This window comes from Schistocerca serialis, chromosome 1 (assembly GCF_023864345.2).
Source record: "Schistocerca serialis cubense isolate TAMUIC-IGC-003099 chromosome 1, iqSchSeri2.2, whole genome shotgun sequence".
Taxonomy (NCBI): domain Eukaryota; kingdom Metazoa; phylum Arthropoda; class Insecta; order Orthoptera; family Acrididae; genus Schistocerca; species Schistocerca serialis.
In genome coordinates, this window is record NC_064638.1 from 712,102,202 (window position 1) to 712,124,978 (window position 22,777).

Below are 22,777 nucleotides of genomic sequence, written 5' to 3' on the forward strand. Positions count from 1 at the left end.
TTTATCTTTAACCTCTACTCTGAGTTTTCTAAGTAATCTTTAACTGCGTAATATGTAATATTTAAGAGGTACCCTTAGGCTGCCTTTTTAAATAAACATATCTTAGCTATGTCTTTCAGTTCCTTGGACAAGTTATTATACAATTTGAGTCCCTAATAGGAAATACTATTTAGTGGTTTTTGCTTCCTTTTCATTGGAGAATGTAAGTCCAAACTGGCTTCATCAGAAGTTTCTTTACAGTGACTGTATGCAATGGAGGGTCCCTCCCATAATGCTATTGGGTACATCTCTGTCCAGTGCATGATCAGTTATTCTGTTAAACTTGAACCGTAGTTTCTCTACATACTCCTGACCTGTGCTGAAAGTTTCAAGTTACTCATTGATACTGTACATGATACTACTAACTTTTTTTATCTAGTTTACTGAACATATATATCTTTCTGCTTGTTTTAGCTGTCCTGTGTACATTGGTAATCATTGTTGCCATTACCATGTCATGGTCACTGATACTAGTTTTGACAGGGACATCCTCAAAGAGGTCAGGTCTATTTGTTGCCATTAGATCCAATACATTTCCATTATGAGTGGGGTTTTCAAATTATCGGTTCTAGGTAGTTTTTAGAGAAGGCATTTAGTAAAGTTTCATACAAAATCTTATCATGCCCACCACCAACGAAACTGTATTTTCCCAGTTGACTAATGGATGATTAAAGTATCCACCAACGATTACAGTATGATTAGGGAGCATACATACAAGTGAAATGACATTTTCTCTAAGGTTTTTGGTTACATCAGGAGATGAGTCTTGTCGGGAACAGAAGGATCTAGTTATCATTTTATGATCACCCCTCATACTGAGTCCAGCCAAACAATCTCACATGTTGTTTCAATTTCTGTCTCTGTGGATTTGAGTTTTTGTCTACTATGACAAATATACCACTTCCTTTTCCCATTAGCCTATCCTTTCGATATATATTTAAATTTTCCCAAAAAATCTCCTGCTATCAGTTTCAGGTTCCAACCAACGTTCCACACCTAATAAGCTTCATTGATTTTCACTTGATCTTGCGTAATCCGTGTACACCATATACATGAAATAAAAGCTTGCGTTATTTCTGCTATCACATATAACATCACTGGCAGTAGCTGGTGCGATATGAATTGTAATGATCACATAGGTTCAGTCATTGATAAAGCAGGTTCTAATTTTGGTTTATCAGTAGAATACTGAGGAAGTGCTGTCAGTCTACAAATGAGATATCTATAATCACTCGTGCAACTGGTTCTAGAATATTGCTCAAAAGTGTGGGATCCTTACCATGTAGGACTTGCAGGGGATATTGAATGTATACAGAGAAGGGCAGCATGAATGGTCACAGGTTTGTTTGTTTTTTTTCTCGGTGGGAGAGTGTCACAGAGATACTGAACTGGTATACTCTTGCAGATAGGTGTAAACTACCCCGAGAAAGTCTGTTAACAAAGTTTCAAGAACTTGCTTTAAATGATGATTATAGCAAAGTACTACAACCCCCTACATATCCTTACGTTGGGATGATGCAGATAATATTAGAATAATAACAGCACACACAGAGGTATTCAGACGATCATTCTTCCTGCACTCCATATATGAATCGAATAACTGTTACAATGGGGACATACCCTTTGCCATGCACTTTACGGTTGTTTGCATAGTGTAGACATAGACATAAATGTAGAAGATGAAATAAAAATACAATTAGCATGACATCAGATCAAGTGGAGCTATTCCACCTTACAACAACTTCGGTAACATTCACCTGCTGTGATCACTCCTCCACACACCATTAGGGGGGCTGTGGAGTATGATGTACATGTAGATCACACCAACTCCTGCCAGTGATGTTGTATGTGACAGCAGAAATAAAGCAAGCTTTGGTCTTTTTTAACCAATCTGCTTTTCACATTAACTGAATTTTCTATCAGTGCTTGGCAGAACATGATAATAATATTAAATAGGAAACACTTTCTTATGTCCTGGAAAAAATTATGTTATTTCATAAACTCCACCTACCTGGTTCTTAGGCCACCTTGAAGTGACAGCTGAATGTCACAGACACAGATCAAATTATGTGCCCTTACACATTGTTATTTACACAAAAGATACAAAAATGATTTGTTGAGTATTTACATAGGAAAATGTTACATTTTTTGTCACATAGAAATAGTTACATTCACTAAAATAGGAACAGTTTTTATGTGGAGATACATTTAGCAACTGATGAAAAATTTTTCAATTTTAATATACTGTTCATAACTAAAACTTAAATTAACAGAGGGGATAAAGGTCCTTATTATAGATATGTATTAGCATAAACAGACAGTTATTCAGCATTTACAGAAAAACCATTTTTACAGATATGATAATCACTGCAAGTTCCCAGCATCTACATGATCATGAACATGCACATTTCCATTTGATGGTGCATTACCTCATATCTGTTCCATTGAGTCTGCCTTTCAAACTGAACTACAGAGCATCAGACACATCACTTCTAGTAATGGCATTGGCTCTTTTCTGATTGATAACGTACTATGAAAGAAGAAAATGCATAGTATTATACCATTTCTGTATGCTGGCCAACAGGAACCAGCCAGTAATAATAAATACAGGAGCATCATCCCATATATTAGCAGAATTTAAGATAATCCTGCAAAAAAGTTAGTCTTATAACTTACTGACCAGCATTTTGTTATACCTTCAGCATATCAGAATTTTTATTCAATAGTAAAGACAAGCTGCAATCTTTGATGCAAAGTGGTGTGTATAAAATCATGCGCAAGCACTGTGCTAAAGTATATATTGGTCACTCTGCAAGATCTGTGGCAATTAGATTCTCTTAATGTGAGAAAACATGTAGATTAAGAAAGAAAAAAATCCACCTTTGCTGATCATCATTTAATAGAAAACCACTCATATTATGTAGAATGCTAAGTTTCATAATCTGTTAAGAACAGCAGAGAGATTATCCTTCTTGAAATCAACAAACAGATGACGCGGAATAACAACTTGGTATTTAATGACCAAACTTAGTTTCATCTCCCTCCTTTCCCCATCCTCTATGTTAAATTAAGATATAGTTACAGATACTAGATGAAAATTGTAAATTCAACTTTATTTTTCATCAGTTGTTAAATGTATTTCCACATTAATTTTGTTTCATGTTTTTAGTTAAGATAATTATATCTGCAAGACAAAAAATGTAATGTTTGGCTATGTATACACCGTACATCCTCCCTCCATGAACCATAGACTTTGCTGTTGGTGGCGAGGCTTGCGTGCCTCAGCAATACACATAGCCATACCATAAGTGCAACCACAATGGAGTGGTATCTGTTGAGAGGCCAAACAAATGTGTGGTTCCTGAAGAGTGGCAGCAGCCATTTCAGTAGTTACAGGAGCAACAGTCTGGATGAGTGACTGATCTTGCCTTGTAACATTAACCAAAACGGCTTTGCTGTGCTAGTTCTGCAAGCAGCTGAAAGCAAGAGGAAACTACAGCTACAATTTTTCCTAAGTGCATGCAGCTTTACTGTATGGTTAAATAATGATTGCGTCCTCTTAGGTAAAATATTCCGGAAGTAAAATAGCCCCCATTTGGATCTCTGGGCAGGGACTGCTCAGGAGGACATTGTTATCAGGAGAAAGAAAACTGCCATTCTACATATCGGAGCATGGAATGTCAGATCCCTTAATCAGGCAGGTAGGTTAGACAATTTAAAAAGTGGAATAGATAGGTTAAAGTTAAATATAGTGGGAATTAGTGAAGTTCAGTTTCAGGAGGAACAAGACTTCTGGTCAGATGAATACAGGGTTATCAATACAAAATCAAATATGGGTAATGCAAGAGCAGGTTCAATAATGAATTTAAAAAATAGGAGCATGGATAAGCTACTACAAACAGCATAGTGAATGCATTATTGTAGCCAAGATAGACATGAAGCCCATGCCTACCACAGTAGTACAAGTTTATATGCCAACTAGCTCTACAGATGACGAAGAGATTGAATAAATGTATGATGAGATAAAAGAAATTATTCATATAGTGAATGGAGATGAAAATTTAATAGTTATAGGGGACTGAAATTCGATATTAGGGAAAGGAAGAGAAGGAAAAGTAGTAGATGAAAATGGAATGGGGATAAGGAATGAAAGAGGAAGCCGCCTGGTGGAATTTTGCACAGAGCATAACTTAATCATAGCTATCACTTGCCTTAAGAATAATGAAAGAAGGTTGTGTATGTGGAAGAGGCCTGGAGGCACTGGAACTTTTCAGATAGATTATACAATGGTATGGCAGAGATTTAGGAACCAGGTTTTAAATTGTAAGGCATTTCCAGGGGCAGATGTGGACTCTGACCACAATTTATTGGTTACGAATTGTAGACTAAAACTGAAGAAACTGCAAAAAGGTAGGAATTTAAGAAGATGGTACCTGTAGAAACTGAAAAAAAACAGAGGTTGTAGAAAGTTTCAGAGAGAGTATTAGGGAACGGTTGACAAGAACGGGCAAAAGAAATACAGTAGAAGAAGAATGGGTAGCTTTGAGAGATGAAATAGTGAAGGCAACAGAGGATTAAGTAGGTAAAAAGACAAGGGCTAGTAGGAATCCTTGGGTAACAAAAGAGATATTGAATTTAATTGATGAAAGGAGAAAATATAAAAATACTGTAAATGAAGCAGGCAAAAATGAATACAAACGTCTCAATAATGAGATCAGCAGGAAGTGCAAAATGGCTGAGCAAGGATGGCTAGAGGACAAATGTAAGGATGTAGAGGCATATATCACTAGGGGTAAGATAGATAATTCCTACAGGAAAATTAAAGAGACCTATGGAGAAAAGAGATCCACTCATATGAATATCAAGAGCTAAGATGAAAAACCAGTTCCAAGTAGAAAGGTGTAAGGGGTATATAGATGGTCTATAGAAGGGCGACGTACTTGAGGGCAGTATTATGGAAATGGAAGAGAACATAGATGAAAATGAAATGTGAAATATGATACTGCGTGAAGAATTTGGCAGAGCACTGAAAGACCTAAGTCAAAACACGGCCCTGGGAGCAGACAACATTCCATTAGAACTACTGACAGCCTTGGGAGAGCCAGCCCTGACAAAAGTCTACCATCTGGTGAGCAAGATGCATGAGACAGGCGAATTACCCTCAGACTTCAAGGAGAATGTAATAATTCCAATTCCAAAAAAAAAGCAGGTGTTGACATATGTGAAAATTACTGAATTATCAGTTTAATAAGTCAAAGCTGCAAAATACTAACACACATTCTTTACAGATGAATGGAGAAACTGGTAGAAGCCAGCCTCGGGGAAGATCAGTTTGGATTCAATAGAAATGTTGGAACATGTGAGGCAATACTGACCCTACTGTTTATCTTAGAAGATAGATTAAGGAAGAGCAAATCTACATTTCTAGCATTTGTAGACTTAGAGTAAGCTTTTGACAATGTTGACTGGAATACTCTCTTTGAAATTCTGAAGGTGGCAGGGGTCAAATACAGGGAGTAAAAGGCTATTCACAATTTGTACAGAAATCAGATGATGGTTATTAGAGTCGAGGGGCATGAGAGGGAAGCGGTGGTTGAGAAGGGACTGAGACGGGGTTCTACCCTATCCCCGATGTTATTCAATCTGTATATTGAGCAAAAAGTAAAGGATACAAAAGAAAAATTAGGACTAGGAATTAAAATCCATGCAGAAGAAATAAAGACTTTGAGGTTTGCTGATGACATTGTAATTCTGTCAGAGACAGCAAAGGACCTGGAAGAGCAGTTGAACAGAGTGGGCAGTGTCTCTAAAGGAGAATGTAAGATGAACATCAGCAAAGCAAAGCAACGATAATGGTATGTAGTTGGATTAAATCAGGTGATCCTGAGCGAATTAGATTAGAAAATGAGACACTTCCAGTAGTAAATGAGTTTTGCTATTTGGGAAGCAAAATAACTGATGATGATTGAAGTAGAGAGGATATAAAATGTAGACTGGCTGTGGCAAGAAAAGCGTTTGTGAAGAAGAGAAATTTACTAACATTGAGTGTAGTTTTAAAGTGTCAGAAAGTATTTTTCTGAAAGTATTTGTATGGAATGTAGCCTTGTATGGAAGTTAAATATGGACGATAAATAGTTTAGATGAGAAGAGAATAGAAGCTTTCGAAATGGGTTGCTACAGAAAAATGCTGAAGATTAGATGGGTAGATCACATAACTAATGAGGAGGTATTGAATAGAATTGGGGAGAAGAGGAATTTGTCGCCCAACTTGACTAGAAGAAGGGATTGGTTGGTAGGACATGTTCTGGGGCATCAAGGGATCACCAATTTAGTATTGGAGGGCAGCGTGGAGGTTAAAAATCATAGAGGGAGTCCAAGACATTAATACACTAAGCAGATTCAGAAGGACGTAGGTTGTAGTAGTTACTTGGAGTTGAAGAAGCTTGCACAGGATAGAGTAACAAGGAAAGCTGCATCAAACCAGTCTCTGGACTGAAGACCATAATAACAACACACTGTCATTTTTGTATCTTCTATATAAATATTATCTGTGTAAGATGTGTTTCATTTTATCCATATTTGTGACATTTGGTTGACCTATGAAGATGGATTAAGAAGACAAAAACTGATTCATGAAACAAATAAATGTAATTTTTGTAGAACGATAGGAAGTGTTTCTTGTTTATGTAATACTACTCAGCTTTTCTCGATAAGTCATCTTAGAACTTGTGTTTTAGCATCAAGAAGAGGCTTCTCAACATCTTCAAGGCAGTTACTAAATTTCTTTGCCACTGACTTGCCATTTTTGTCCTTTGGCCAATGTGGTCACAATTACAGACTCCTGCATAAAAAGAATTGATTCATATGATATGCTGTTCGAATGAGACATTCTAAAAGTTGAAGTGTCAAAGCAAATCTAATTTATGAGAAGAATGAAAAGTGGTAATTTAATTTCATTTTCAGATTGGAGAGACAATTCTTGCAAATCTGCAAGATAACTGGCCATGGATAGCAGGTTTCATGGGAATAGCAGAAGTTGTTTGTATTGTCTACATAATCTTGATGCAGTTCTTGGCTGGTGTTATGGTTTGGCTGTCTTTATTGGCTGCTGTTGGACTTAATGCATACTGTGAGTATTTACACTCTAAGACCAAGAAGTTCACTGAGAGTTTATTCTTCACATACAACTTAAATAGAATAAGTATATTCTTCACATACAACTTAAATAGAGTAATTGTAAATATCCACTCATCAGTATCCTGAGATATCACTCCAAATATGTCACTGGAGTATGGCAATGAACTTAACTCACATTCTTAGGTCCTCTTCAATTTTAAGTTAAGCACTATCAGTGAAAATCCTTACACCTATCAAAGCACTCTAAATTCTGTCTGTGTCCTTTTTGAGCAGAGTTTTGGGAATTTTAATTGTGCATGGAAGAATATTTCAGGTGTGTGTGTATGTGTGTGTGTGTGTGTGTTTGTCATAGAGAGAGAGGGGGGGGGGGGGGGGGGGAGAGAGAGAGAGAGAGAGAGAGAGAAACTCCCAGTGTAGCACACACACACACACACACCACACCACACCACATACCCACATGTGTGTGTGTGTCATAAAGAGAGAGGGGAGAGGGGGGGGGGGAGAGAGAGAGAGATAGAGAGAGAGAGAGAGATACTCCCAGTGTAACACACACACACACACACACCACATACCCACATGTGTGAGACTTGTAACATTCATCTCAATATGTTACTACTGTCATTAGCTATACAAATATGTATGTAAAGCATAACTGCTATGGTGCAACTATTGTAGATACACACATGAAACAGGTATGAAAAATTGCCAGCATAATGTTCTCTTTTTCTTTTTCCCTCCAAAATAATTGGGAAATGTGACTGATGTAAATCTGTGTGCTTCTTCACCAACATGAAGTGTCTCTACATCCACATATCTATTTTGTAAATTGCTATAAAGCACATGATGGAATTATTTTCAGCACAGTACCATACATTAGCATTTCTTACATTTCATTTATGGATGGAGCATGGGAAAAATGATTAATTATATGTCCCTTCATTATCTTTCTGTGGCCAAAACATAAGAGCTTAAAGGGAGTACAAAAGTTGGTTGGGTATAAAATGGTGGAGAATTGTTGCTCAGGGTTTATCTTTAGTTTGGTGTATGTTTTGATGAAATAATTTGCTGCACAAGTAATTTCTACAGGTAGAAAGAGCCCTTGTTAAGTTGCAACAAGATATCTTGGGAACTGTTTGCTCTAGAAGGCTATGAATTTATGTTAAATGGTAGTCGACATCCTACTGCACAGGTTGGCTGCATTGGCTGCTGTGATATTGCTTCCCAGTTGTGGTATAATGCATGGTGTCATCCATATTTTGTGAGGCCCATTAATTGAGCATTGTGTATAATTGGACTTATTGCTCATTGAGTTGTGTTTCTCTCTTTAATATGACTCTACCAAAGGGAATATTTAAGAGGGGAAAAAATAAGGGAAATAAATTCTACAGAACGTGTCCCGTTGGAAATTTACATCCAGAGAATGAGGTTAGGGCAAGCAACACTGAACAGTGTTCTTCACCAGCAAGTGCATCCAAAAAGAAACTTTTGAACAGTAACAAAATATACAGTGAAACCAGTACCAGTGATATAAATTTAATATTAGATTTAAGTGTACTGAAAACAATATTTAATCAAACTACATACTGTAATCTGTGTGATGGAGACATAATAATTTCTGAAAATCTCTTAAAAAGAACAGTTTAGTTCTTAGTTCTCTTGTTTGAGTTGTGAGAGTAAGAAAGAATTTTGTACATATGAGAAATGTAAAAGCAATAACCTTTTTGAGACAAACATCAGATATTTCTATGGGCTGGTAAAGAATCTAAAGCTGGAAAAACTTTGTGTGCTCCTATGAATCTGTCATCTCTCCTACTAATGTTTTAAGACACACAGGTGCTTTAGGGAAAACAATAAAAGTAGCTGCGGAAAAATCAATGAAATTTGCAACAGTAGAAGTAGTTGAAGAAAATGATGCTAACAATGACATTTGAATAGCATTTGTCAGATCACGGCAGAAAAGTGCAATCACTCTAAAAATTCTTGTGCAGCTGCCATAATTATTGATACTGGGAAGGTGCTTGATGTTGAAGTGTTATCAAAACACTGCCATGGATGCACAGAAGTGGGTACTAACAATGGAAAGCAACAATTGCATGAACACAATTGTTGGAAAACGTGCAAGGATCCAGAGGAAGAATGGAAAGTGCGTTAGCTATGAAGATCTTTCAGTGCTTTCAAGGACAACTTGGAGTTTGCTCTGCTAAATTCTTTGGTGATTCCAGTTCATCCAAATCAATAAATGACAGCAGACCCTGTGATGACCCAATACTGCACAAATCAGAATGTGTCTGCCATGTGCAGAAACAAATGGGTAGCCAGTTGCATAAAAGAAGGCAGAAATTTTCCAGCAAAAAGCATGAAGATAGCAAGAGTATTAGCAGACACTTGACTGACAAAACACTCAGTCAACCAAGCCATTAGAAAGAATATAAACAACGTGGAAGGAATTTAAAAAGCAGTGTTAAAAACATTTTTTCCACAAGACGTCAAGTGATAACAAGCCACTACACAACTCGTGTTCAGTTGATTGGTGTAAATGCCACCAAGCTGAGGTAGCAGGAACCAAACACATCCATAGAAACACTAGCCATGAAGCTGCTGAAGCAATAATAAAGGCACTATACAGAGACCTAGCACATTCAGGTCTTCTGAAGCAATGTCGCACAGGAAAAACTCAAAATGCAAATGTCCCTTTCAGCAATGTTTATGGGTCAGGGTGCCCTAAGACGTATTTGTGGGCTTGGAAACACCAAAGATTGAGGTCAGTGATGTGATCACCTTCAGTGATGGAAATATAGGCAGAATAAAGGTTCTGAAGCAATTTGGAATTATTAAGACTGGCCATGATACAGAAGCAATCCTACAAGAACTGGATAAACCGTGAGTCTCCAAGTCATAAATTATGGTCAAAAGTACAACATCAAAAATACGCCAGCAGCAGCAAGATCCCTCAGACAAAGAGATTGCATCAGGATGATCATCAAGAAGATAAAGATTACAAATCTGGAGAGTTTTAATTCAAAAGCAAGTTTTCCGTTACTTCAGCTTTCAAGTGTCATATCTGGAAAACTACTTTTTTTTATAGATGTTTCCCACTATCTCAGAAACTACTTAAGTAAAGCTCTGAAATTATTACCTTTTGTTTTATTACCTTGATTAGTCCCTGAGAAAATGGGATATAAATATGTTAAATATAACATTATCAAGAAAGGGCATTGATACTCCCCTTAAGAATAGTAATATATTTCTCCCAAAGAAATGGTTCTGGGACTTTGCTACATAATTTTCTCAACATATTAGACATTGCTTTGAATATTTGTCAGTGGATATTTTTCAGAATTTGCGTTAACATACTCCTCTTTGTATGTGCTTAGGGTCCATTGATTGACCTGATAATGATCCCACACAACTGAGCACCATTCCAGTATTAGTCATAAAAAAGTTTTTATAATAACAGTGTTGTAGTATTCTACCAATAATCAAAGTCAGAGATACATTTTGCGTATTACCTTGGTTGTGTGATAGTTATCATCACAGACACTTACTCACTGAATTAGTGACACAACAAACTACAGTAATGATTTTAATTTTGTAGGTGGGGCTACAGTAGCATAATTTCTCATGAAACACACAACTTTACATCTGTGTACTTGTGATGGGAATAAGTATCTACCCTAGTGAAGTGCCATGTGCACTTCCTGGAGTGTGTGAGTGGCATTTATAATTGTTCCTTGAGTTATTGTTATGAGTTGCTTTCCATTCTAATAAAGTGGAGCTACCTTATAGGTGGATATTGTAATTTGCCTGCATTACTGGTGACTCCGAGATTAAAGTAGTTCACAAACAGAAATTACGGTCACATTTTGTGTTATTTTTTCATGGTCACGGAAGATGCAGCAAAATTGTTACTTACAATTGGTGAGAAGATCCAGCAGTTACAACAAGAGATTGAAGTTTTATGCCTGGGTACAGTGAACTTACAACCTTTGGTGATATCTTCCATACTGTGAAAGTACCTACACATTGCTTGCCATTGACAGCCGTCTCATTCTTGTCATCTGTACTGCAGTTACAGTTAAGGTCCACACCATTTTTGTCATCACAACCTGAGATTTGGTTCACAATTTTAGAATTTATTTTCACCCAACAGAAGCTCATGGTGTACCAGGGGCAATTTACATTGGCTGTCAGTAATTTAGACCAGAGGGTAATTGCTGTACTTATGGATATCATCCTGCAGTCTCCGCACTGACGGATCTGCCATGCACTCAACGCTGTGTTGATCACTTGTTGCATCAAGTTGCCTGAACAGAAGCTCAAGCAGATGCTGTATCATGAGTGAAGAGATGACAGAACCTCTTTGGATTTCTGGAGGTATTTATGGGCTATGGTGGAAGAAGTTAGTGTTGTCTCCAAAGAGTTGCTACTCATCATCTGGCAACAGCAATTACCTCCACAGGTGCAGTTAACACTGATAATACAAGAGGGACAGCCCTTTGATAAATTGTTGTGGGTAGATGATTGTACACACAGCATGCTAGACTAGGCAGTTGTAATGTCTGTAGCACCACCAGATACTGATGCCACACATAACAGTCAGGCATTGGAGGCATCAGAAGAAGACCTGCATTGTTGCACAGTGGCATCATTTTGGTGAATGCCAAGTAAGACCCAATCTCATCAAGATTTACAAACCACACCGGTAAAGTTGGTCAACTGATTGCAGGTGTTGAAGCTTCAGATGGGTTCAGACAGATGCCCATGGGCACGATGTTTTACTAATCCACCAGCTCAGGACTGCACCTAAGATCAAGATGCCACATTGGCCATCTGTTGGTATCATAGATTGTTTGACCACAGGGTATGAAGTACAGGATGCCTTGTGGTTACCCAAATGGCAAGAGCAGAACTGTTCAACTGCAGGCTATGAAGAGCATGATGCCTTGTGATTACCCAAATGGCAAAAGCAGTCAGCAATAGGCACCACAGGCCATGGCATCTCCATGTGATGCTGACTTGATATGAAACACAGCCTAACACTGGTTCCTGGACCAGTGTGCTGCATTAACGTACCATGGAGACTGCAGAACCACCTGTCCTTGCAGATCAATCAGGAGTGCAACAGAAACACATGGGAACATTGCACCAGTTGCTCATTGCTGACAGACAATGTGGGTTAGTACTTTTGGTGGATACTGGTACATAAGTCAACACTCTCCCAACCTTGTACACACTGGATACAATAGCACCAGAGTATTACAACTGTTAGCTGTCAATAACTCTAGTATCAGAATGCTGGGTTGCAAAGAGTTGATAATCAACGTCAGTTTCACTACTCCTTTCAGTTGGACTTTTGTGGTAGTAGACATTTTCCCACCTATCTTAGGAGCAGATTTTCTTACACATTTTGTGTTGCCAGTGAATATGACTAAAGTTGGCTCATAAGTGGAGTCAGCAGCAGTACAGTCAGTGAGGGTTTAAACAGTTCTGCAGATGGTAGGAAACATTGTATCAGCAGTATACATCAACAGCCTGTTCTGCAGGGATCAACGCTATTGCACAGCTCACAGCACAAGACATTATGCTACAACATATGGCCCCAGGGCCACTAGTTGGGTGGTGCTACTGTAGAATTACACAAGACAAAATGTTGGAAAATAAAATAGTTTTTGAAGAGATGTTGCGTTCCTGTAACAGACAACGTTCAGACAGTCCCTGGGCTCACCACTACATTTGCTCCAGAAGAAAAATGGTGCACTGAGTCTTTATGGGGATTACTGGATACTAAATGCCAGGACCATTCCAGAAAAATGTCCTATTCCACATATTCAAGAATCTGTGTATGCTTTCATTGGTGCAACAGTTTTTGCAGTCCTGGGTTGCCACGAGGTCTATGACCAGATTTCTGTAGCAGCTATGGTTGTTCCCAAGACAGCAGTGATCACATGTTTTGGCCTTTTTGAGTTCTTGTGCATGATTTTCAGACTTCAAAATGTGGCTCAGACCTGGCAATGGTTTGTCGACATAGTGCTGCTGGGATTGCTATTTTGTTTTATGTATCTTGATAACATTTTGATATTCTCTGCTGATGGAAAATCACACATCAGGTGTGTGGCTGAGGTACAGCAAAGGTCACGAATTTATGGTGTGTTATTAAAAGAAGACAAATCCATGGGTAGAGTTTCACAGGACTATATCTCCCCATCAACAGAAAAGGTGGCTTTGTTTCAAGAGCTGCCACATCCAAAGAATTACAGGCTACTACACTGGCTGTTAGGTATAGAGAATTCTTATCAAGATTTATAAAGAATTAAGAATTCTTGGAGATGAAAAGTCTCCTCTATAAAAATCAACATGGATTCCCCAAACAGAGATGCTATGAAACTCAGCTCACTCTGTTCCTCCATGAGATCCACAGCACCGTAGACCATGGTGCTCAAGATGATGCCATGGGTACTACGGGAAGGCATTTGACACTGTCCCATGCTGATGTTTATTGAAAAAAAAAAGAGCTTATTGAGTATCATAGCAGATTAGTGACTGGCTTCAAGACTTCCTTGCAGACAAAACTTAACACGTCACTCTTAACTGATCAAAATTGACAGATGTAAAGGTAATTTCTTGACTACCCCAAGGAAGCAAGATAGGATCCTTACTGTTTACAATATATATAAGTGACCTAGTAGAAAGTGTCAGGTGCTGTCCAAGGCTGTTCACAGATGATGTGGTTGTTTATAACAAAGTGGCAATGCCAGAAGATAGTAACAATTAGCAGTATATCCTGCCATTAATCCTGACAGACAGCTTTTTGGTTGTCACGCCTACATAGAATGCAGCACAGTGGTTGTAGCTTAGCTTGTAGACCACATGACTGGTTTCACAGGTAGTGCTGCCTTTGATGGGACAGGTGATGTTAGTGACCAGACTGGCGTATGTGATGGTGGGAAGATGTGTGGACATGTCTTGCATCTATGTCTGTTACAGGAATATGGGCCATAAGGAAAGGGATTGGGAGCAGGTGTTATGTGAGGATGAACAAGTATATTGTGTAGGTTCGGTGGACAGCGGAATACCACTGTAGGAGGGGTGGAAAGGATAGTGGGCAGGACATTTCTCATTTCAGGGCATGACAAGGTGTAATTGAAACCCTAGTGGAGAATGTAATTCAGTTGCTCCAGTCCTGGGTGGTATTGAGTTACAAGGGGAATGCACCTGGGACTTTGGGAGGTGTTGGGAGACTGGAAAGTAAGGCATGGGAGATTTGTTTTTGTACAAGGTTGGGATAGATCTTACATTCCATCTAATCCTCACTCCCCCCCCCCCCCCCCCCCGCCCCCCTCCCCTACCCCAAGTACAAGCTTTTTCCTCCCTTCTCAATGCTAGGTAGCAAATTTTTCATTGTTTATCCCACAGTTCAGGTAGCACACTTCTTAATTGATCTAAAAAAAATCCTCTGGATGCCATCCTCCATTTGGATCAAATTTTCTAAATTTCCCCCTGCTAAGGAAGGCATCATTTTGTGCTCTTATTAGGTTGCTTCCTGTTACTCCTCTATTATGTAATAGAAATTTCACTTTGTTCTTCACTTGTTGTGCAACTTTATACTTAACCTGCCAATAAGTGATTGCATCTTGTTTACCTCTCCGCAAACCTCATCTGCACAGAGTAAGCATGTGTTTTTCTCTGATGCTATGTCAATAATGTGATCAAATTTTTGTCTATTGTCAGCACCCATTTTGACATCAAATACTTTTTTTAAGTGTGTAATGTAAACTGCAGTGTTTCTGCTGAGTTCATTCTGTACTTAACCAATTTCAGTTTTGCCTTCTCAAAACATTTGTATATTCTGTGGCTTGATGATCTAACTCATCATTGAATGAGTCTGTCTTTTGACTACATTCGTCACCCACCTTCTTTATAAATTCCTCCATTCATTTGTTGTCTTCATCACTTTTTGTGACAAATTGCTTACTATTTTGGTCAATCCTTATGATAAGATCCTATTTTAATTGCTTACTTGTTTGTTCCAATCATCTATTGCACTCTGAAAATCTTTGATTCTGCATTTTCACCAAAATTGGAAAACTTTCTGACTCAGGCCTATACTCTTCTTGTCTGATCTTGTCTAAGATAGGTTATGATTCTGCATTCAGGCTTTCTATGTTTATTGACAAACTACTGTCCCCTATATCAGAATCTCCGAACATCTCACTGCTGTCTACTTCAGTTTTTATCTCTATCGAATTATTTTCACCACTTGATACAATATTATACTCCTTATCTATTATCATGACTGTATTTTCTGACATGAATAAACATTTAAACAATGTGGCCTTCATCAACAATAGACACACATACGTGCACACACACACACACACACACACACACACACACACACATACACACACACACACACACACACACACAAGTGCCGTCACAGGCAACTGAAACCACACTGTGAACAGCAGCACCAGTACATGATGGGAGTATGAGTGAATGAATAAAAATTTGTTGCATGACCAGAAAAAATATAACTGAGACACTGAACTCACAAATAACTTCCCTCTATTGTACACAAGACATGATAAAAAATCAAATTACAATGTCATCGGTTCAGTAGCATAACCCACTTCTAAACAGCACAACACACATTCATACATACATACATATGTACATATAGTCAAATGAACAAGGATTGACTTACATTTAAGAATACAGAAGATTCATGTGTATTTTAGTATTGCTTTAACAAGTTTGCATTGACTACTATTGAAAATCTCAGTATACACAGTTAATCAAACAATGGAAAATCCTGGATGGAAAGTAACATTATTATGAGAAGGAAAGCTGCTTCTCGCCATATAGCAGAGATGCTGAGTTGCAGATAGGCACAACAAAAAGACTCAATTATAGTCAAAAAGACACAGTTATATTGCTGATTAACAAACGCTATAGTATAACACCAAGTTTATAGTTCATCATCACCATATCCAATGTTTACTGTTTACATATGCTGTAATTATGAAATTGAGGTGTCTTGGGGTTGGCATTGGGTCACAGCACTGCAACCGTCGTTTCACCATATCCTATATGTTTTCGATTGGAGACAAGTCTGGTGATCTGGTGGATCAGGGCAAAAGGCTGACATCCTGTGACACCAAAAAGGTACATGTTCTTGCAGAAACATGTGGTCATGCATTGTCTTGCTGAAAATTGGCATTTGGGGTGTTGTGCAAAAAGGGTATGACTACAGGTCACAGGATGCCATTCATGTAGGTCAAACTTGTCACAGTGCCCTGGACGAGCACCACCTGTGATTTGTGCTTCTGTGATTTGTACTTGTACCTAATAGCACCCCACACCACAAGGCCTTCAATTGGTGGTGTATGTCTTGTGCAAATGCACTCACTGTGATGCTGCTCCCCCTGTTTGCAGTGAACCAAAATGTGGCCATTGTTTTCAAACAAATAGAACTTAGATTGGTCCAAGAACACTGTTTGATGCCGTTTCTGTTGCCTGTGATGACGTTTCATACGCCATTGGTGTCTAGCATATTCCTGCACATTTTGTCAAAGGTAGGCAAAGACGTGGGTGACCCCCATGTCACCCATGCCTTAGTAAACAGCAATGGACTTCATCCCTGATGGTGTATGATGTGTTATACTGTTCCACTATTGTTCCGGAGCTGAGGAGGACACAGATCCATTTTGCAATGCCATTCAGATGTGGTGTCGATCTTCTCAGGGAGTGGTCTGGGTGATACGACCTGACCTGGCTTGTCATGTTCTATGGCCTTCTGTGAACCATCTGCACTCACCCGTTGCACCTCAAAACACTTTGTCCCACATGAGCAGCAATTTACCAGATGGATGCACCACTTTCTCTCATGCCAATAATGCACCCTCTTTCAAACTCACTGATTTGATGATGCAGTTCTCACTTACATTTGCGAGGCATCCCACATGTCTGCTCAAGTCACATTGATTTATTACTTCTGGTTTATAGGAAGAACAAGAGCCGCAGGCACATTTTGCCAGTAGGTGGTGTTGCGATAGCAGTGTCTCCTTGAACCCATGGACCAACATGCTTCAAATGCTAATCACTTATGCAGAATATACTAACATGCATGTCCTGTGAATATGAACGTCCTATATCTAGTCATTCAAAGTTTTCTGTTCTTCTGAACATGAGTGTACAAACAAAAGTTATCTCCTCATGTGAATTTTAGTTACACGCAGTACAACATATCTCTTTATATGAATGTTCACTGAATTGTAATCAAATCCACATTTGTTGATTTTGTGATCACCGTGATACAGCTGATCATTACCTCAATGACACAACACATGAATGCAGAAAGGAAATTTTTCATATTAATTTACAAATACTTTGGCTGATGAACACTGATATAAAATGTACAGCTTCTACGGTGGTACAACTTCTATGGTGATGTTTTAACCACTTTTGGCAGTACAATGGTCAGCATTTTTGTAGGCCATGCAGCCAGCAACACTCTCAGTGCCCACAATGAAAGCTCATGGATGACTTCATAACTGCCACACAGCCTGCTGTCAGTAAAGATAACTTTTGGTTTGAGGTGGGCAGTGATAATGATTCTATTCAGTAGACCTTCTTCCTCTGCATTGTAATGAAAATGAATGTTGAGTAGAGTAGTCATCCACTGAATATTGAGAGCCACAGAAAGAAGTTTTGAACTTGCGTTTATTGCTGACTACAGACTTCTCCCAGCAACATGAACTTAACAAATGAGATGAGTGATACACACTACATTCACTCACCACACTCTATTCATATAGAACACAAATTTTGCTATAAATATCAAAAGCTTTGAAATTTTCTGCCATAAAATACATTATTACAGAATTTATTTCACCTTTGGTGGGATTTTCAGTTGTAACACTCATTTTAACAGCTACTGTAGGTGAGTTAGTAGCAATGTGGCTCACATGCTGTCACAGATATAAGCACCCTGAGCATCTGCATGAGTCAGTATAGTGACTGTTCTGTTTCCCCCACTACCTTCCAGGCTGCATCAAATTGAAGACTACTTTCTGGATAGTGCTATTATATAGTATAATGACTTTTCTGTTTTCTCCACTATTTTCCAGGCTGCATGAAATTGAAGACTACTTTCTGGATAGCCATCTTATATAAATTCATCCATTGTGATTTACAGATTTCATCATAGACACAGTGCAGATGAATATACACTCCTGGAAATTGAAATAAGAACACCGTGAATTCATTGTCCCAGGAAGGGGAAACGTTATTGACACATTCCTGGGGTCAGATACATCACATGATCACACTGACAGAACCACAGGCACATAGACACAGGCAACAGAGCATGCACAATGTCGGCACTAGTACAGTGTATATCCACCTTTCGCAGCAATGCAGGCTGCTATTCTCCCATGGAGACGATCGTAGAGATGCTGGATGTAGTCCTGTGGAACGGCTTGCCATGCCATTTCCACCTGGCGCCTCAGTTGGACCAGCGTTTGTGCTGGACGTGCAGACCGCGTGAGACGACGCTTCATCCAGTCCCAAACATGCTCAATGGGGGACAGATCCAGAGATCTTGCTGGCCAGGGTAGTTGACTTACACCTTCTAGAGCACGTTGGGTGGCACGGGATACATGCGGATGTGCATTGTCCTGTTGGAACAGCAAGTTCCCTTGCCGGTCTAGAAATGGTAGAACGATGGGTTCGATGACGGTTTGGATGTACCGTGCACTATTCAGTGTCCCCTCGACGATCACCAGTGGTGTACGGCCAGTGTAGGAGATCGCTCCTCACACCATGATGCCGGGTGTTGGCCCTGTGTGCCTCGGTCGTATGCAGTCCTGATTGTGGCGCTCACCTGCATGGCGCCAAACATGCATATGACCATCATTGGCACCAAGGCAGAAGCGACTCTCATCGCTGAAGACGACACGTCTCCATTCGTCCCTCCATTCACGCCTGTCGCGACACCACTGGAGGCGGGCTGCACGATGTTGGGGCGTGAGCGGAAGACGGCCTAACGGTGTGCGGGACCGTAGCCCAGCTTCATGGAGACGGTTGCGAATGGTCCTCGTCGATACCCCAGGAGCAACAGTGTCCCTAATTTGCTGGGAAGTGGCGGTGCGGTCCCCTACGGCACTGCATAGGATCCTACGGTCTTGGCGTGCATCCGTGTGTCGCTGCGGTCCAGTCCCAGGTCGACGGGCACGTGCACCTTCCGCCGACCACTGGCGACAACATCGATGTACTGTGGAGACCTCACGCCCCACGTGTTGAGCAATTCGGCAGTACGTCCACCCGGCCTCCCGCATGCCCACTATATGCCCTCGCTCAAAGTCCGTCAACTGCACATACGGTTCACGTCCACGCTGTCGCGGCATGCTACCAGTGTTAAAGACTGCGATGGAGCTCCGTATGCCATGGCAAACTGGCTGACACTGACGGCGGCGGTGCACAAATGCTGCGCAGCTAGCGCCATTTGACGGCCAACACCGCGGTTCCTGGTGTGTCCGCTGTGCCGTGCGTGTGATCATTGCTTGTACAGCCCTCTCGCAGTGTCCGGAGCAAGTATGGTGGGTCTGACACACCGGTGTCAATGTGTTCTTTTTTCCATTTCCAGGAGTGTATTTTGCCTTGAAGAGAGGAGAAATTGTCAGAAACTTTTAGCTATTGTTAATAGTTAATTATCTGTAAACTGCTGTTTTTTATTTGTAGTTGCATGGGTTATAAATGTACATGATAAAACTGTCAGGAAAGCTGCTGCATTGACAAAGAGCTATTAGTGCTGTAGTCGTGCTGATACTGTTTTTGAACAAGTGCTTAGTTAATATTTATGTGTGTACACTGATATTTGTCAGAGCATAGCTAATATTTAGATGTTGTAAGAGTACAGGCTTTGAAATTAGATAAGCCATAGTTTGCAGGAGAAACGACTAGTGAGATATGTGTTGTGGATTGGCAGGAGAGCCAACCCAGGAATATTAGAGGAAGCCGAAAGGCACGCGTTTTAGCTCACGCAGGCTGGCGTGAGGTCTGGAACAGGATAGGGAAATTAGACTTTAGAAAAAATGGACGTAGCTGGTGGAATACTTAACTTTAATCCATAAATGGTGAACATCGCTCTTGATGATACATGAATTACAAGATCAATAGCAACGGATAATGGCGCCTTGCTAGGTCGTAGCAAATGACGTAGCTGAAGGCTATGCTAACTATCGTCTCAGCAAATGAGAGTGTATTTTGTCAGTGAACCATCACTAGCAAAGTCGGCTGTACAACTGGGCGAGTGCTAGGAAGTCTCTCTAGACCTGCTGTGTAGCGGCACTCGGTCTGCAATCACTAATAGTGGCGACACGCGGGTCCGACGTATACTAAAGGACCGCGGCCGATTTAAAGGTTACCACCTAGCAAGTGTGGTGTCTGGCAGTGACACCACATTCCTCCCCCGCAAATCGGCATACGGTTGTGTTATAAGGCTTACGCCCGCCGTGGGGAGGACCCCATGTTGATGTATGCGTCGAGGTGGGGAGCCTGACAACAGGCGAGGCTGTGCCACCCGCACCCTCCCATTCGGTCCGTGGGGAGCTAGGAAACGCCTGAAAACCTGCTCCAGGGTGCACGCCAACATGCAGTGTATGCGCCCACAGAGAGACAGGAGTGGACAAAGGGTCAACCTCCATCGGGTCGGGGCACCCGACGGGTGAAGACGACATATGGTCCGGAGCGGGCAACAGTTCCATGTTCGAGGACATCCAGTCACGGGAAGCGATCGGCAGCGCATGACCCAGGGAGGCGCCCGGCGGTTGCAGCGATGCGTCCACTGAGGGCGTCGGCGGCGGGAGAACAGGCGGTGGTGGCGGCGCGTCGCCATGGGGCAAAATGGAAGGCAGCATCGGTAACACCTGGGGCTGAGGCGAGCCAGTAGATGGGTCCCCAGGGCGCTGACCAGACGGCACCGTCGCTGAAAGCAGATGGCAAGTGGCAGATCCCATGTGACGACAGAGGCACAGCTGGTTGAGATGCCGGCGCACCTCACCAGAGGCCCCCAAAACCAGATACATAGCGCGTCCGAGGCAGTGAAGAATGCGCCCTTCGAGCCAACGCCGTGAACCTCGGTAGTTATGATAGTAGACAACGTCACCTGGAGCAAAAGCAGGTGGCTGCCGCTGCACAGGAACCTGATGCGGCGGATGTAGCAAAGACATCAAGGTTTGATGATGACGACCGTGAAGCAACTCAGCTGGTGAGCGACCATCTCGGGACTGAGAGCGATACGAGGATAAAAAGAGCAATAACGCGTCCTCCCAAGAATGCAACTCTTTCATCTTCAACATCTGTGACTTGAAAGTCCTGACCAATCATTCAGCAGCACCATTTGACTGTGGTGAAAACTGCGCGGACGTCAGATGTTGAATACCATTGGCCTTGCAGAATGATTGAAATTCTGCGGACATGAATTGTGGGCCATTGTCGGAAACAATAGTCTGTGGAAGACCTTCAATGCAAAAAATAGCAGATAACGCTTGGATGGTGGCAGATGACGTCGTGGAAGACATCCAGACAACAAAAGGAAAATTACTAAATGAATCTATCACAACCAACCATCGAGCATTCCAGAATGGACCAGCAAAATCGATGTGTAAGCGTTGCCAAGGGGAAGTGGCTTTTGGCCATGCAAAGAATTTCCGCAGTGGTGCTGATTGTTGTTCGGCACACACCATCAAGAAGAGCACATATACGTAATCGCGGCATTGATTCCGAACCAAGTACAGTGCTGACGAGCAAGTTGTTTTGTTCTCACTATACCCCAATGTCCTTGGTGGAGAAGCTGTAAGACAGAAGACTGTAACGACGTGGGACCACGACCCTGGACTGATCATTATCAGAACGCAACAGCAAAACACCACGTTGAACAAAAAGTCTCTCCTTGTGAGCAAAAAATCGGCGAACCAACAGATCCCCGATCCATGACTTTGACAAGAGCCATTGCGTAGCAACAAAACGCAGAATGGTAGCAAGGACAGGGTCGGCAGCTGTGACTGTAGCTACGCGACGAAAATCAGTCGGAAACGATTTGACCACGTCATCGGTTTCCGCATCAATGAACATGCAAGCAAGTTTGGAGGAATTGAATGCCCTATCCTCAGCAACAGGCAAATGGGACAACGCATCGGCGTTTCCGTGCTTAGCAGTGGACCGATACAAGATATCGTAGCGGTACTGCGAGAGGAAAATAGACCAGTGAATGAATTTATGCGCTGTACGTGGAGGTACAGGCTTGTTCGGATGAGAAAGCGATGTCAAAGGATTGTGGTCTGTGATGATGGTAAAGTGATGACCATACAAGAAATCATGAAACTTTGTAACACCAAATACGAGATTTCTGAATAATTTCTTTGTGCAGATGAGAGCAATTTGGACGCAAAGGCAATAGGGCGATCGTGCGATCCATCTTTGTGCGCAAGCAAAGCACCGATCATGAAATCCAATGCATCCACCATCAACAAAAGGGGTTTCTGGGGATCGAATGGCGTAAGGCAAGTATTGGGAAGCAACGCCGATTTCAACTGGCGAA

General features: G+C 41.0%; 1 protein-coding gene across 2 annotated transcripts in view; it reads left to right on the forward strand.

The window, feature by feature from the left end:
* Positions 1–22,777, forward strand: part of LOC126458091 (choline transporter-like protein 4) — a 254,992-nt gene that overhangs the window by 138,602 nt on the left and 93,613 nt on the right. For both annotated transcript variants that reach the window (XM_050094914.1, XM_050094922.1), the window contains exon 6: positions 7,003–7,168. In XM_050094914.1, the coding sequence (XP_049950871.1) occupies positions 7,003–7,168 (166 nt within the window). The remainder of the gene's footprint in view (positions 1–7,002; positions 7,169–22,777) is intronic.